Below are 18,286 nucleotides of genomic sequence, written 5' to 3'. Positions count from 1 at the left end.
TAAAATTAACCAGAGATCTGATCTCTGGTTATTTTCCTGAGCAGTAATTGCTTGCTGTAGCAATACCCATCCACTTGTAATAGCTGGTTATTTATCACGCACACGTAAACGGGCAAATTTTCCTATTTACAGGTGCACTATAAATTTGTGCTCCACTTGTAATCTAGCCACAATCAACTAGATTACGAGTTTTGCACTAAACAGGGTGCGAAACAAACGCAACAAAAGTTGCGTTATTTCACTCTCCCATATCGCTGCCATTACAAGTTTCTGAAAATCCTCCTTATGCGTTCGATATGGTAGCGTTAAGCTCCATACCGCACAAAATCCATCGAGTCCATAGACATCAATGGGGAGAGAGTGTTAGAAAAAAAACTAACACCTGAAGTGCGGAATGGCGATCGCTGTAACGCAACCCCATTGATGTCTATGGTGAAAAATGTTTTAAGTTTAAACCTAACACCCTAACATAAACCCCAAGTCTAAACACCCCTGATCTGCCCCCCCGACATCGCCGCCATCTAAATAAAGTTATTAACCCCTAATCTGCCGCCCCGACATCAATGCCACTATAATAAAGTTATTTACCCCTAATTTGCTGCTCTCGACATCGATGCCACTATAATAAAGTTATTAACCCCTAATCTGCCACCCCCAACATTGCCTCCACTAATAAAAGCTATTAACCCCTATTTCCGCCGCTCCCCGACATCACCGCCCACTAAATAAAGTTATTAACCCCTAAACCTCCGCCTCCCACATCTCCGCCACTAAATAAACCTATTAACCCCTAAACCGCTAGCTCCCCCACATTGCAAAACACTAAATTTAAACTATTAACACCCTAAACCTAACACCCCCCCTAACTTAAAATAAAAATTACAATATAACTATTTAAATAAATAAAAACTTACCTGTGAAATAAAAATAAACCTAACATTAAACTATAAATTAACCTAACCTTACTATTCTAATAAAATAGAAAAAAAAAATATCAATTAAAATATCCAAATTACAAATCTAAAAAAACACTAGGGAAAAATTTAAAAATCTTAATTACAACTAAGAAAAAAAAAAAAACAAATCCTATGAAAAATTTTAAAAATAATAAACACTAAAATCACGAAAAATCAAAAACAATTACACCTAATCTAATAGCCCTATACAAATAAAAAGCACCCCCAAATAAAAACACCCCATTGCCTACAATAAACTACCAATAGCCCTTAAAAGGTTTCAGCTCTTTTACCTGTAAAAAAATATAAAAAAGTCCCAACAGTAAAACTCACCACCCAACCAACCCCACCAAAATAAAAAACCTAACTCTAAAAAAAAAATAAGATACCCATTGCCCCTAAATGGGGCATTGCCCTTAAAAGGGCATTTAGCTTCTTTTGCAATGGCTCTTAAAAGGGCATTAACTATTTTCAAATTGCCCAAACCCTAATCTAAAGAGATGTGTGAGGCCGGAGGTTTAGGGGGTTCATAACTTTATTATAGTTGGCAGCGATGTCGGGGAGCGGCGGAATAGGGGTTAACAGTTTATTTAATAGCCGTGATGTGGGTGGGCGGCAGATTATGGGTTAATAAGTTTAATTTAGTGTTTGCGATGCGGGGGGGGGCCCTCGGTTTAGGGGTTAATAGGTAGTTTATGGGTGTTAGTGTACTTTATAACAGTTTAGTTATGAGTTTTGTGAAACATTTTTGTTACACAAAATCCATAACTACTGCTCTCAGATGGCGGTATGGATCGTGTTGGTTTAGGCTGTAACGCAAGCATTTTAGCCCCATCGCACAACCTGTAATACCGGCGCTATTGAAATCCCACACAAAAACATCATTTTTTTTGAGTGCGGGGTTGACGTTGCGTTACAGGTTACAATGCTTGTAGTATAGCTATACCGACACAACTCCCAATAGTGTGTTCCTGCTTTTACGCTGAAATTGCCATTTTTTCAGCATTAAAAGCCCCAGCACAAAACTTGTAATCTAGGCGAATGTTAATTAAACAATTTTAAAACGCTTGCTTTGTGTACGAAATATGATGGTTTAATGGAGTGATTTTCAACCCTTTTTTTTGCCACGTACATTTTTTTACATTAAAAAATCCTGCGGCACACCACCATCCCAAAATTTTACAAAATCACACATTAGTAGTGTCTAATACAGCATATATATATATATACACACAATTAAGGTCAATTCAATTAAGCTTTATTAGCATGACAGTAACTACAACTGTATTGCCAAGGCTAGAAGCACATAATAACAAGTACCACGTATTGAGCTGTTAGGGGGGTACCAGTGATGAAAATAAATTATTAGGGTGATATGCAGTAGTTCCATGCAAGTAAAAGTTCCACTTGATAGGGCAGTAGAGCAGTGCACAAGTATTGAACCCAAAAGCAGAAACTACTGGGCCAAGTGTCCTAATGTTAAAGTCTCCTAAGCAATGGGAGGCATCCAGTATAAGAGTTCACATCAGTGTAGGTAAGCACCAATTCATCAGCGGCACACCTGAACCTGACGACTCACGGCTGCCTTACGTCACAGGGGGTTGAAAAATCATTGGTTTAATGCATATGTTTTAGCCTGGGTACGAAATACACCTGGGGTGTCCAGACTATGGCGGATATTTATCAAAGGTCTGGCGGACCTGATCCGACAGTGCAGATCAGGTCCGCCAGAACTTGCTGATGCGTAGATAAATATGCCTTCTCCGTATCATCATTGCACCACAGCTCTTGTGTTAGCTGCTGATGCACCGCCCCTGAAGATTCGTGGCCAATCAGCCACCAGCAGGGGGGTGTCAATCAACCCGAATTGTAGCAATGTCTGTCCGCCTCTTCAGAGCAGCGGACAGGTTATGGAGCAGCGGTCTTTTAGACCGCTGCTTCATAACTGCTGTTTCTGGTGAGCCTGAAACACGGCCCTCAAGCTCCATCCTGAGCTTGATAAATGGGCCCCTATAGGTAAGAGAATACTCTAAGGCTTGTCTTTATTTTTTTTATTTATTTAGATATTTATTTAAAAATAATATATATTTACCCTAATGCTTATTCAGCTAGGTACATAAAGTTGGTCACACAAAATCTAGTGTACAATGTCCCTTTAATGAAAACTAAGTGTATATTTTTTTTTATCTAAGTAAGTAAATATTTGAATCACTCTGAGGTACTAAATACATTTATTGCGTGTGGGAAAAAGTCTGGCCATAAATACACAGCACTGTAACTGACTGTAGTCAGGTGTTAAATACATTAAAGGGGCATTGAAACACAATTTTTGTCTTTCAATGATTTAGAAACAGTGTGACATTTAAACAACTTTCTAATTTACTTCTATTAGCTAATTCCTTCGTTCTCTTGATATCCTTTGCTGAAAAGCATATCTAGATAGGCTCAGAAGCTGCTGATGCCTCCGTGTGATTGACTCAACCAGTGTCACTGGTATTTCTATAACATAGGGAAAACTAATGAATGAAGCAAATTAGATAAAAGTTTATTAGAATGTTGTTATAAAATTGTATTCTCTATCTGATTCATGAAAGAAAAAAATTGGGTTTTAATGTCCCTTTAAGGGCATCACAATAAGTTTAGCATATCACATTGTAAGTAGGAGGCCTACTGTAGCTTTACATTTAAGGAGTTCTCATAAATGTTTTTTTATTGTGGTAAATGCTGTGGTAAGATGATTGTATGCCCTTTACTTGCGCTACACTTACCAGTAGATGCCAAGTAGGAATAGTGTGAAGCATCTAATACAGCCAATAGTGTACAAATGTTAAAATTATGTCAAAATTCATAGTTGGGCAACACACATTTTGATTTAAAAAAACAAGAGAGATTAAAACTAACTTGGGGCGCGATCCGATATACGGCGCAGGTTTCGGCGCAAGCGTGGAAACCTGCGCCGCCCGTAGTTTCAGCTCGCACAGCAAGCTATCTCATATACGGCGCCGGCAGTTGCTAAAGTGCCGTAAGTCTGACAAACTAGCGATGTCCAGAAATCTGCGTAAGTACAAATTTCTGGAGTAGCCAGTGACTTACGGCACTTTAGAAACTGCCGCCGCATAAAAAAACTTACTAAAGTATACAATCTGCCGTTACTGTCTAACACGCCTCCTAAACATAGCCCAACACGTATACCCCTCTATCCGCAATCCCCCCTCTCACTCCTAACAATAAATATATTAACCCCTAAACCGCCGCTCCCGGACCCCGCCGCCAGCTACATTAACTATATTACCCCCTAATGTGAGCCCCCTACCCCGCCGCCACCTACATTAACTATATTACCCCCTAATATGATCCCCCTACACCGCCGCCACCTATTTTAACTATATTAACCCCTAATATGAGCCCCCTACCCCGCCGCCACCTATTTTAACTACATTACCCCATAATCTAATCCCCCTACCCTGCCGCCACCTATATTAAAATGATTAACCCCTAATCTAATCCCCCTACACCGCCGCCACCTATAATAAATGTATTACCCCCTAAAATACTAAAATGTCCCTACCCTAAACTAAATTACAAATAGCCCTGAAAAGGGCCTTTTACGGGGCATTGCCCCAAAGTAATCAGCTCTATTACCAGCCCTTAAAAGGGCCTTTTGCGGGGCATTGCCCCAAAGTAATCAGCTCTTTTACCTGTAATCTGACCCCCCTACACCGCCGCCACCTATATTAAATATATTAACCCCTAATCTAATCCCCCTACACCGCCGCCACCTATATTAAATATATTAACCCCTAATCTAATCCCCCTACACCGCCGCCACCTATATTATCCCTAATTATATTAGGGTTAATATAGTTAATATAGTTATTATATTATATATATTATTAATATAGTTAATAATTAATATAGTTATTATATTATATATATTAACTATATTAACCCTATCTAACCCTAACACCCCTAACTTAATTATTATTGCAATAAATCTAAATAATATTAATATTATTAACTAAAATATTCCTATTTAAAACTAAATACTTACCTATAAAATAAACCCTAAGATAGCTACACTATAATTAATAATTACATTGTAGCTATTTTAGGGTTTATATTTATTTTACAGGTAACTTGGTATTTATTTTAACTAGGTACAATAGCTATTAAATAGTTAATAACTATTTAATAGCTACCTAGTTAAAATAATAACCAATTTACCTGTAAAATAAATCCTAACCTAAGTTACAAATACACCTACACTATCAATAAATTAATTAAATAAACTACAATTATCTAAACTAAAATATAATTAAATACACTAAACTAAATTACAAAAAAAAAAAACACTAATTTACAAAAAATAAAAAAGATTACAAGAATTTTAAGCTACTTACACCTAATCTAATCTAATAAAATTACAAAGCCCCCCCAAAATAAAAAATGTCCCTACCCTAAACTAAATTACAAAAAGTAATCAGCTCTATTAACAGCCCTTAAAAGGGCCTTTTGTGGGGCATTGCCCCAAAGTAATCAGCTCTTTTACCTGTGAAAAAAAAGAACAACCCCCCCCATTACAACCTGCAAGACCGGCGATGCAGGAACTGAAGATCGGCAACGCTGGAACTGAAGACAGGATCCATGGAGCGCCGCCGTACACTGAATCGGAATTCAAGGTACGCGATTAAAAATGGCGTCCCTTGGCTTCCTATTGGCTGATTTGAGCCTTCAAATTCAAATCAGCCAATCGGATGAGAGCTACTTTAATTCTATTGGCTGATTTGATTAGTCAATAGAATAAGAGCTACTGTAATTCTATTGGCTATTCTAATCAGCCAATAGAATTACAGTAGCTCTTATTCTATTGGCTATTCAAATCAGCCAATAGAATTAAAGTAGCTCTCATCCGATTGGCTGATTTGAATTTGAAGGCTCAAATCAGCCGATTCAGTGTACGGTGGCGATCATATAAAGAGGATCCTCCACGCTCCATGGCTCCGGTCTTCAGTTCCAGCGTTGCCGATCTTCAGTTCCAGAGAGGACGGTCTTCAGCTCCACGGTCATCGGTCTTCAACTCCTCCGCTCCGTGCCGGCTGGTTCCTGGAAGAAGAAGTGGTCGCCGCCTGGAAGAAGACTTCTCCGCCTGGAACAGGACCTTCTCCGCCGGTCTTCAGGACAGGTAAGGACCACTTGGGGGTTAGGCTTAGTTTTTTTTAAGGGGGGATAGGGTGGGTTTTAGAGTAGGGGTGTGTGGGTTGTAATGAGGGGGTTGTTCTTTTTTTTCACAAGGTAAAAGAGCTGATTACTTTGGGGCAATGCCCCACAAAAGGCCATTTTAAGGGCTGGTAATAGAGCTGATTACTTTTGTAATTTAGTTTAGGGTAGGGATATTTTTTTATTTTGGGGGGCTTTGTTATTTTATTAGGGGGCTTAGATTAGGTGTAATTAGCTTAAAATTCTTGTAATATTTTTTTTATTTTTTTGTAATTTAGTGGGGGGGTTTGTAATTTAGTTTAGTGTATTTAATTATATTTTAGTTTAGATAATTGTAGTTTATTTAATTAATTTATTGATAGTGTAGGTGTATTTTTAACTTAGGTTAGGATTTATTTTACAGGTAAATTGGTAATTATTTTAACTAGGTAGCTATTAAATAGTTATTAACTATTTAATAGCTATTGTACCTAGTTAAAATAAATACCAAGTTACCTGTAAAATAAATATAAACCCTAAAATAGCTACAATGTAATTATTAATTATAGTGTATCTATCTTAGGGTTTATTTTATAGGTAAGTATTTAGTTTTAAATAGGAATATTTGAGTTAATAATATTAATATTATTTAGATTTATTGCAATAATAATTAAGTTAGGGGTGTTAGGGTTAGATAGGGTTAATATAGTTAATATATATAATATAATAACTCAATTATTAACTATATTAATAATATATATAATATAATAACTATATTAATTATTAACTATATTAATAATATATATAATATAATTACTATATTAACCCTAATATAATTAGGGTTAATATAGTTAATATAGGTGGCGGCGGTGTAGGGGGATTAGATTAGGGGTTAATATATTTAATATAGGTGGCAGCGGTGTAGGGGGATTAGATTAGGGGTTAATATATTTAATATAGGTGGCGGCGGTGTAGGGGGGTCAGATTACAGGTAAAAGAGCTGATTACTTTGGGGCAATGCCCCGCAAAAGGCCCTTTTAAGGGCTGGTAATAGAGCTGATTACTTTGGGGATTGCGGTTGACAGGTAGATAGACATTGCGCATGCGTTAGGTGTTAGGTTTTATTTTGCAGGTAGTTTAGGGAGTTACGGGGCTCCAATACTCGGCGTAAGGCTTACTACGCCTGCAATTTGTGGCGAGGTGAAAATGGAGTAACATTTCTCCATTTTTGCCACGTAAGTCCTTACGCTGTATATTGGATACCAAACTGCGCGGGTTTGGTATACCTGTCTATGGGCCAAAAAACTAACTTGTGATACCAAACCCGCGCAAAATTTGGCGTTGCCGGCGACACTGCATATCGGATCGGGCCCCTGATGAGACAATCTAATGAAGACTGAAATTAACCTAAATGCATTTTAATGTTGAGTGGAATCATTTTTTACATTATACTTCTATTAAAAAAACAACGTTTTAATGAAAGCATTTGCTGTGTACCCATCAGAAATAGAAATTTGTAAGCTTTCTGCAAATTGATTCACAGACTGCACCCACGTTGTGCCATCCTCAATGCCTTAGCATCACCCTGGCTCCCTAAGACGGTATCTGAACGTGAGTGCACATGAACTACCAACCAGTAGTATTTTTTTTTTTTTTTTTTTTTTCTCTTTAGGTAAAGTCAGTCTGAGACCAAAAATCTGGTATAAAATAAAAGTAGTTATTGCAAGAATACAGTGAGATTGGCAGATGAAACATAGCAAATGTAATGACAAACCAAAATGAGTTCAGCATTAAAAAAAAAAAAAAAAAAAAAAAAAAATGAGTTCAGCATGTACAGGTAGAAATATAATCTTGCAGTAAATCATCTCAGTGTAATTAAACTATGTTTACCTCTATGAAAAGGACATCTGGTAAATAATATGGGCCCTAACATTACCATGTGCTGTATATAAAACGATATATGAAGGGATGTAAGTAAATGTAAGTACAGTAGAAATGGTTTACTACTAATTACCTGCCCCTCGTTGTCCTTAACGAACAGCAGAATTGGGGAACTGATTCCAGTCATGGTTCTATACATGGTCCTCAAACTGAAGCCATTTTTGTCTGTGCTATATACAAGTTTCCAATTACAACCCAGGACTCTTGGAGGCAGATGTTTGCCGATCTGTGAATAATAAAAATGTCAAATGTAATTCAGTAGGCCTCATACATCATATTCTGTATAAAAAATAAAACAGAATCCCCTCTCCATCTGACAGAAAAAAGTGTAGTGTTATTCAACACAGCTTCAACAGCCAGCAATGTTTTTTACAGAAAGGGGCAATACAGTGTTGTACCCATTGTCTGCTTACACTGTGCATGCTAAGTATTCACTCACCTGCTTGATGTCCTCTGATTTTAGGATTAGGCTTTTGCCAACCAAGACGGGCTCATACGGTTCCTCTGTGTGTTTCTTGTTAATCTGTTTGTCACTCTTTACATCAGGATACTCAATGCATTCAAAATCAGAATCATCACTAGAAACCGCTTCTTGAGTGTGATTCTTCTAAGAAACAAAATAAGAAATAACTATGTGTTTGAGAGGCTAAACAAAAATGTAAAATCCCTATTTAAATATTGCGCTGACAAACATTCTGTTAACTACCTTTAATGTCTGTAATAGGTGTCATTTCCATATATGTATTCCTGTTGTAATAAAGGAACACATCACCTTACCATCAGAATTAAAAGGACATTGTATTTATCCATATGAAAGAGAAGTATTAACATGTTTATGTGTGTCATTTCCATGTATGTATTAACAAAGGAAAACACTATCTATTTATGAAAATGAAAACAAAAAGTACTCATCCATATGAAAAAGGTCAGTCTTCTGGGTGACTGTTTTTGACCCCAGACTGTTTCTTCTACACCATTAGGGGTGTCATATCTCATGTGAGTGCAACCATTACACCTTTATAAATCCAAATATTTTCTACAATATTGGGCTATGTGGCGCTTCTGTCTTCTATTATCTGCAGATTATTATAAATCAAATGATCAACAGTCTCAGATGTATACATCCAGCTAATGGTTATCGGCGCCAGTGGTCACCTTTCATCTAACGAGCATTCCAAGAGAGTACCTATAAGCCAATGGTAGCACTGTGGGCAGGCAGCAGATAATGAGGTTTTAGCATCCATCACTGGAGTCAAACTCACAACCATCAGCTTCAGAGACATCTAAGCTCACCACCAGGCCACGATGCTCAGCTCTAGGCAGCAGATAAGGAGCACACACCCATGTACACAGACATATATATATTTAGTACTGGCTGGTTACAGAGCCAATCAATAACTTATACACAGCAACCTTGTTTCTTTAAAGGGACACTATACCCAAACATTTTCTTTCATGATTAAGGTAGAGAATATAATTTTAAACAACATTCCAATTTACTTCTGTTACCTAATTTGCTTTATTCTTTAGATATACTTTAATGAAGAAATAGCAATGCACACAGCGAACCAATCACAGGAGGCATCTGTGTGCAGCTACCAATCAGCAGCTACTAAGCATATCTAGATATGCTTTTCAGCAAAGAATATCAAGAGAATGAAGCAAAATAGATAATAGAAGTAAATTAGAAAGTTGTTTATAATTGTATGCTCTTTCTAAATCACGAAAGAAAAATTTTGGGTTTCATGTCCCTTTAACTATTACAAGCCACACCACCAGGCATAAAACACAAATATTTTCAGGGGCAACACCCTTTAATCATATCTGCACTACAAACTACTATCACAGTATTTAAAACCAAATAGGCTCATCCTTTCACCCAATAAATTAAAATATGATTGGTTAAAAATATATCTGCTTAAAAGGGAAATTCAAATGCAAAAATAAAATATGGCCCAGAAGGTGCGTTAGGAATACTTGACATTCCTATGTTCTCCACTATAAGAAAATCTTCTTTTTTTTTAAATATATATTTATATATATATATATATAGCTGAATATTTTTTGTAATTATATATATATATATATATATATATATATATATATATATATATATATATATATATACACACACACACACACATCTGACAAAGTCTCAAGTCCAACCCAGAAAGGGGAGGGGCGAAATGCATAATGTTTGGATGGTAACTTTGTAGCATGGAGAACGCCATCAGGTGAAGCGGCCCTGATTGTATCTGTTCACAACATCTACCTTTACCGGTGTTTAGCAAGTGAAGATCCGCATCGGCCTCAGCATCACAAATATAGAATCATGGAGGTAAATTGCAACAGAATGGCATCCTCCTCATAAATCCTGGAAGGTGAAGGTAAGCTGTGCAGTTAAAGGGCCACTAAACCCAAAATCTCTCTTTCATGATTCAGATAGAGAATAGAAATTTAAACAACATTACAATTTACTTCCATAATTTATTTTGCTTCATTTTTTAAATATCCTTATTTGAAGAAAAACCAATGCACATGGTGAGCCAATCACATGATGCTTCTATGTGCAGCAACCAATCAGCAGCTAGTGAGCATATCTAGATATGCTTTTCATCAAAGAATATCAAGAGAATAAAACAAATTAGATAATATAAGTAAATTAGAAAGATGTTTAAAATTGCATTCTCTTTCTAAATCATAAAAGAAAAAATGTGGGTGGCATGTCCCTTTAAAGTCTTGCAAACCGGTATTACCCCATCAGCATTATGTTTTGATTATGCTGTCCAGCTGGATATCTCTCTTTTCAGTCCTGCTTTAATTATAGGAGACCGGACTTACATCTTGCTACCAGAGCGTGTATTTACACTCAAGTGCCCGGATAGCAGCAAGGGACGGTACCTTTTTCAGTTTGCCGGAGCGTGTTTATTACACTAAGGGCCCGGATTACCATACGGACTGTTTCCTGGCCAGCTTTTATACATGCTAGCATGTAGGGGATATGGTTTATATCTATGTATTTGTGACATATAATCATCTGCTTCACTTTTTATCTGGTATTTAATATTGTATTTAGCGGAGGCAGACCCGGTGTCTTTACCACCTCTTTAATAATCGTTTGGTTTACCGTGTTACTCGGTGCAACCTTGTCTTTCTTTGGTTCATATTACCTTATATAGAACCCTATCTTTTTAAGTGTTAAATATTTGTTTAAGACTGTTAGCACGTATATAACACTGAGATATACATATATTTTCTGAGTGCCCCCTTCTCTAGCAAATGTATATATATATATATATATATATATATATATATATATACTGTATGTATATATATATATATATATTAGCACATAGGAGAGCAGAATCAAATTGCCAGGGTGCTAGTAGACAATAAATAAAAGTAACAAAAACTTGCACTCGCTGGTCTTCTTTTCAAAAACACACTTTACTGTGATGTTTCGGAGACAGAGTATCCCCTTCCTCAGACATATATATATATATATTATATATATATATATATATATATATATATATATATATATATATATATATATATATATATATATATATATATATATATATATATATATTAATATTAAAGCCCTTTCCAGTCAAACACCGTAACACATATCATATCCCTTTTTAACCATTTTTAAACCTTTTAATCAATATTAAAATATTTTAAAACAAGTGTATATATGAGTGTAATAGTTTATTTTAATATGTTTTTGGTGTGTTTTGCAAAAAAATTTTTTTAACCCTTACAGATTACTTCAGGTTTCAAGTCGCACTAAATATTCTAGCGCAAGTTTAGCTTTCGCTGTAGTGCAACCTATAACTTTCAACGTGTAATATCAGCGCTATTTAGCACGGTCGTGATATCCATTGATATGATGTTGGCTGCTCTAACAGATTTACAAAGTCCAGGAGGCAGCCGCACCATTCAATAATAGTTATTTATTTAGTACATAAGCAGAAATGCAATGTTTTGGACCTATCCAGTCCTTAATTATGCATACAAATGTGTCTATACAATTAACTCTTATACCCATATTCCCAACTCCACCCCTATTACATCATGTCATTAGCATAGGTGATTATTCACAGGTAGTCTGACCATTGGTAATTATACACCAACCCCACACAATAGAGGGAGGCATTCTGGATCTACCATTTAGAGACCAGAATGCCTCAGGGAATTAATAAGGATTGGGATCTTTCTGTATTCTTATAAAATGTTATTGTTTAACATGTAACTTAACAGATACAAGTGTAGCAATGCTAATGGAATAATAATACATAAGGTTGTATTTTTTAAAATATTTGTGTAGAAGATAAAAATATTGTTTGGGGTTGGTGTATAATTACCAATGGTCAGTCTACCTGTGAATATTCACCTTTGCTAATGACATGTCGTCATAGGGGTGGAGTTCTGAATATGGGTATAAGAGTAAGCTGTATAGACACATTTGTATGCATGATTAAGGACTGGATAGGTCCGAAACGTTGCATTTCTGCTTATGTACTAAATAAATAACTATTATTGAATGGTACGGCTACCTTCTGGACTTTGTATATACTTTATGGGCCTGGTGTGTGGACCCTGCAGCAAGCACATTGTTTGGACACTGGTGCTGAATTGTTTTGCCTTTTTGTGGCTCTAACAGATTTATCATGGACTTGTAACATCAAGTTGTGCGCAAATGTTAGCATGGTCCTGCGATATTGCTTATGGTGACCTGCACTATCATTAGCGTGTCACTTGTCATCTAGCCCAATGTATTTAACCCCGCAAAGGGGCTATATACATGGCAAAAATTCAACTTAGGAAAAACAATACATTGCAGCAGCTCAGCAGGACATGGCTGGTGAGCCAATTAAGAGCAACATGCAGTGGCCAATAACCATCAATTTTCTGCTCAGGAACTGCATTGTGTTGTGGCTCACCAGTGGGGTTTTAACTATGCATTTAACCCATTTGCAGGAGTTAAACACAAATTTGGTGATACAAATTCAAAAATAACATGTTCTTACAAAAGACACCATATTATTTTTACATTAGAATGTTCCTTAAACAATAATTTGCAATCTGTACATATTAACCTTTCTGACCCACATGAGCATCACTCCAACAAACATTCATGTAAACAGTTTTCATTAAGTACTAAACCACTTAAGAGCTAGATTACAAGTTGAGCGCAAAATATCGCAACTGCAAAAGCGAAATTTTTTGGGGGTGCAATTGGGGCACATTTTAAAAATGAACCAGAGGTATGACCTCTGGTTAATTTTTTGAGTGTTAATTGCTATTGCAATTGCTACTGTAATGGTTGGTTATGTATCGCTCGCCTGTAACCGGGAAAATGTGCCTGTTTCCAGGAGCATAATGTATTAGCGTTTAACTTGTAATCTAGCCCAAAATGTGGATGGTGACCATGTGCGATAAGGGAGGATGACAACCATGTGTCTTCATCTGTGGGAAGGGTTGACGTCACAAAGTCCCAGAATCCTGGAAGAGGCAGACTTCTGGTTGGAGCTTAAATGGATATGAAACCCAAACTTTCTACATTAGCCACCAATAAAATCAGAAAATTACTAGTACTGTGCTAGCCAAAAGGATATCAAACCCCTCTAAAAAACACAACTTCCTCTATGTTGTGTAAATTGTGTATGGCTAAAACATAAAATTACTAGTATTTAGAGGGCGCTACCAAAAGCTTAAGATATCAAATATATCAGTTGGTCTAAAGAATAAATGCAAAAGTATTAAAAATATAATGCAAAAATATATAGTGCAAAAGTATTAAAAGTAACAGATTTTCTAATATGTTTAAAACCTGAGTGGAATCTTTTAGGAAGGAATCTAAACTTTTTACGTGTTTCTGGAGAAATGTATCCACATATTGGGAGAGGTTAGCAGACAGAGTAAATTCCAGATATTATTGGTCTCCCCGGTGGGCTAATGAGATCTTTATGGATTTTGGGTAGGAAATAGAAGATGGGAATTTTTGGAAAAGTAGGTGTTAATAACTTGTGTTCTTTTTCATTTAGGATTCCCATCTTCTTTCCCTCTGTTAACATTTTATTTAGTTTAAATTTATTAGTGGGGTTTAAATCCAACTTTTGTATGTTTTTTGATCATTGAGCAGTCTATATGCTCTTAAATAATTCTCGGTGTCCATGACAACTATCCCCCCCCCCCATTGTCTGCTGGTTTAATGGTCACATTCTCATTTCTTTGTAAATCTGTTATTATATTTCTTTCTTTTTTATTCAAATTATGTTTTACATATTTGGAGGGATGGCTTTTTCTAATGTCTTGTAGCACCAGTTTTTCGAAAGTCTCTATATTACTACCCTTAGCAAAGGTTGGGTTAAACCTAGACTTAGGTCTGAGATTTGTATTTGAAATATATTATCTTGGGTAGTAGCATTTCTAGTATTTACTGTTATCTGCCTCTCTAGCGGTTGTTTAATTTAAAAACTATTGGAGTGAAAAAAAAAATTCTTTTTTTTCACAGGTACTTCACATCAGTATTTTTGTATTTTTGATTTGTGCTATTTTTTGTTTTGATTCACATTTTTCACTATGGCCTGTTCTCCCATCGTGTGAGTTGAACCCCCTGTGTCCAAAGGTTTGGAATACAACATACCTTTTACCTCAGGATTAATTAGTTGGAGTCTATTTGTTTTTGGTGCTGAAATAGCACACTGTGTTACACAAACTTTTGCATATTTAACGTACTTTCACACACATATCACTTTGGAATTAATTTTGGAATATTTTCTTGAAGTTTATTTGCTTTTGGTGTTGAAATAGCATATTGTGTCACACTCATCTCTACTTATATTTTCAGTCACGTTTATTACTTTGGAATTTTTCTTCAGACATTGAATTTTTTGGACACATTTTTGTAATTTTTGGAGTTTTATTGCACCATTATTTTTGGATTTTATTTTTTGGATTATAACATAAGGACAGTACTTTGGGACTTTATTAAATTGGTGAATAAAACAATAGTTAAACGTCAAATATTCAATATAACACCTATATCTACTTCACGGGACATCAATCTATGGACATTTTTTTATAACCTCTGATCGCAGCAGGTTTTCATTTACAGTTCAAAGGATATTTTTGAGGAGATTCTCCTATTTTCTATAACACATTCTCTGCTTACATTAACCTATTGTATTATTTTATTGCACCGATTAATATTTTATTGTAACAATTTTTAACCCTGTATACAGTCTTGGATCCATAGACTAGAAGTTTTACTGTATTTATTTCTGATATTGTTTTAATTAGCAATAAATCTTGTATTTTCACATTTTTGATTTAACCACACCTAGCCTCCGTTAGTTGGCGCCTGGTTCTTCCATTTCTTCTGAAATTGTAGGACCCATAAGTGTAATACTGGTGTTTTTTTCTAGTATCGCTCTCTGAGAACCTGATAATTTCATTATATTAGCATTCAACACTTTATATGTATATGAGATAAGTTTTATTACTGATCATTTTATACTCTTCAATTGTTTTATTAGTTGTATTTTTATGTCTAAGGATCTTATTCTAAGGGAGAGGTCTCAGTCTTTTATATATATTGTGAACATTTGGTGAATAAATGTAATTTTTGCTCTATACTTTTAATACTTTTGCACTATATATTTTTGCATTATATTTTTAATACTTTTGCATTTATTCTTTAGACCAACTGATATCTTAAGCTTTTAGTAGCGCCCTCTGAATACTTGTAATTTTACATTAGCAATAGCCACCAATTAGCAAGCGTTACCCAGGTGCTGAACCAAAAATGGGACGGCTCCTAAGCTTACATTCCTGCTTTTAAAAAAAAATATAGCAAGAGAACAAAGAAAAATTGATAATAGGAGTAAATTAGAAAGTTTCTTAAAATTGCATGCTTTGGGCTCCATGTACAAAGCAGCGTAAGCTGCTCTGGAGCCCTTGCGGGGCAGGTTCGCACATGCAAGCCTGCTTCCTGCAATTTAAGAAACAGAAGGTATTAGACCGCGGCTTCTTAAACTCTTCGCCACCTCTGAGGTGATGAAGAGAAATCAGAGAGCTTGCTTTCTCGCGCTTGGTGATTGATGGTCGTGCGAGGGAAGGGGCGGGCATTACACACTCAGCGGAGTGTGTAATGCTGCATACGAGCTAGCAGACTAACAGATCCTCTGCCCTTTGTAAGCAAAGGCATGTGGGCAGCTTTTTCGGTTGAGAAGCTGTCTGAAAGCCTTTTAATACACTGGGCCCTCTATCTGAATCATAAAAGAAAAAAATAGATCTGTGCTCTGCGATTTCTAAATCACCCGTCAATCTTATATGGCAAGATTCTCCTAATTTTTTCCACCATGCATCTCATATGTTGAAACATATCAACCTAGATACAGGTTACTCTTTATTAGCAGATATTTATGATTCCTATATGATGATTTATATTTCCTTATTTATATGGGTATTCATAGCACAATGTGTTGTCTTGTATAAATGAGCTTACACATTGCAATAATAAATAACATTAGTAGTGTAAAAGGGCCAAAATAGTTAAAAAAATTACATTCTCTGACTCCGACAAAGGGGTTAAACACACAGTAGAAGTACCGCTCGGGACCCACAGACCACAACTGAATTGTGCGACTAGCACTGCTGATTGGATCAGCAGCATTTTACACTCTGAACCAGCAGTGCTCTGTGGGTCCTGAGCGGTAGTTCTACTGTGTGTTTAACCCTTTGTGGGGGTTACACACATAGTAGTGCAGGGTCGCTAGTCTTAATGAATAAGAGCATGTCATTTTTTTACTATTATGGCTCTTTAAACACACAGTTATATAGAAGCAATAATGCAATAATAAAATTCTCTAGCACATCAGAGCATTTTCTTTTTGCAGTTTTACATCCCTTTAATCAGATGCAAAGTCCTGAAATACAAGTTGAATGATAGAGAATTCAAACCGGTATTTCCACAAGTTGTAGCTCTCTTTAAACATCAGTTTAGGATAGAAGCTGAGGGGGAGGGAGGGGGGGGGGAGAAGAAACATGGTGTATTATTCTGCACAGGGTCCACAAAAAGTCCCAGAAGAGGCCTCATAGCCAAATATAGATAAATAAAAATCTTTTTTATTAAAATAATAAAAATGACAAAATATTATGCGTTCCTCAGCATCTCCTGTTTTATCAGGCAACAACAGGCTTGCTGTTTCATCAAGCTGCCGGGAAATGTGTAGCGCTTTGTAACTTTTATTATTTTAATAAAAAGATTTTTATTTATCTATATTTGGCTGTGGGATTTCTTCTGGGGCTCTTTGTGCACCAGCAGTTGTATGTCATGATGTCAGGTGGGCATGTGGGGCCCAGTAAACACACTGCCTCTTTGGCGCTTACATTCTTTTAGCGCAGTTCATACTAGCAGATTTCAGCTGTTGTCTAGATAACATTCTATGGTGTATGGGTTTCCTCTGCTTTCAAGCAATCTTGTGAATAAACTCAAGCGAACTGCAATGATCCATGGGTGGAACAGCATGTGAGGCCTAAACCACTGTACTGTCTGTTTTAAGGATACATCTTGTAAGTGCAGTCGCACCAAATTCTAATTGACCACCAGGTACCACACAGAACGCAGAACATAAGATAAATAATATATTGCACAGTGTTATCACTAAACTAGACAGCAAGGTTCTTTTCTAAAGAAGGTGTCTATAGACAGTAGCCAACATTGCCTAACGAGAAATATGACAACAATACTATCCCAATCTTGCATAAGCATCACAGTACTAACTTACTTAAATTAATAAATAAAAAACACAATAATTAATTTAGATTTAATTCCTTCCGAGTTAGTGTATGTATTACCGTATAGAAGCTGTCACCTTCACTATAGAACTAGTTAAAGGGACACTGAACCCAATTTTCTTCTTTCATGATTCAGATTGAGCATGGAATTTTAAGCAACTTTCTAATTTACTCCTATTATCAATTTTTCTTCATTCTCTTGGTATCTTTATTTGAAATGCAAGAAAGTTTAGATGCTGGCCCATTTTTGGGGAACAACCTGGTTTGTTCTTGCTGATTGGTGGATAAATTCATCCACCAATAAAAAGTGCTGTCCATATTCTAAACCAAAAAAAAAAAAAGTTTAGATGCCTTCTTTTTCAAATAAAGATAGCAAAAGAACG

General features: G+C 36.0%; 1 protein-coding gene across 2 annotated transcripts in view; it reads right to left on the bottom strand.

Moving 5' to 3' along the window:
* TLDC2 (TBC/LysM-associated domain containing 2) overlaps nt 1-18,286 on the bottom strand; it is a 72,063-nt gene that overhangs the window by 30,695 nt on the left and 23,082 nt on the right. For both annotated transcript variants that reach the window (XM_053693831.1, XM_053693823.1), the window contains exons 3-4: nt 8,533-8,700; nt 8,167-8,319 (exon numbers count right to left, since the gene is read on the bottom strand). In XM_053693831.1, coding sequence (XP_053549806.1) covers nt 8,167-8,319; nt 8,533-8,700 — 321 coding nt within the window. The remainder of the gene's footprint in view (nt 1-8,166; nt 8,320-8,532; nt 8,701-18,286) is intronic.

The sequence above is a fragment of the Bombina bombina genome, chromosome 1 (assembly GCF_027579735.1).
Source record: "Bombina bombina isolate aBomBom1 chromosome 1, aBomBom1.pri, whole genome shotgun sequence".
Taxonomy (NCBI): domain Eukaryota; kingdom Metazoa; phylum Chordata; class Amphibia; order Anura; family Bombinatoridae; genus Bombina; species Bombina bombina.
This window is presented reverse-complemented; position numbering and strand designations above follow the sequence as displayed.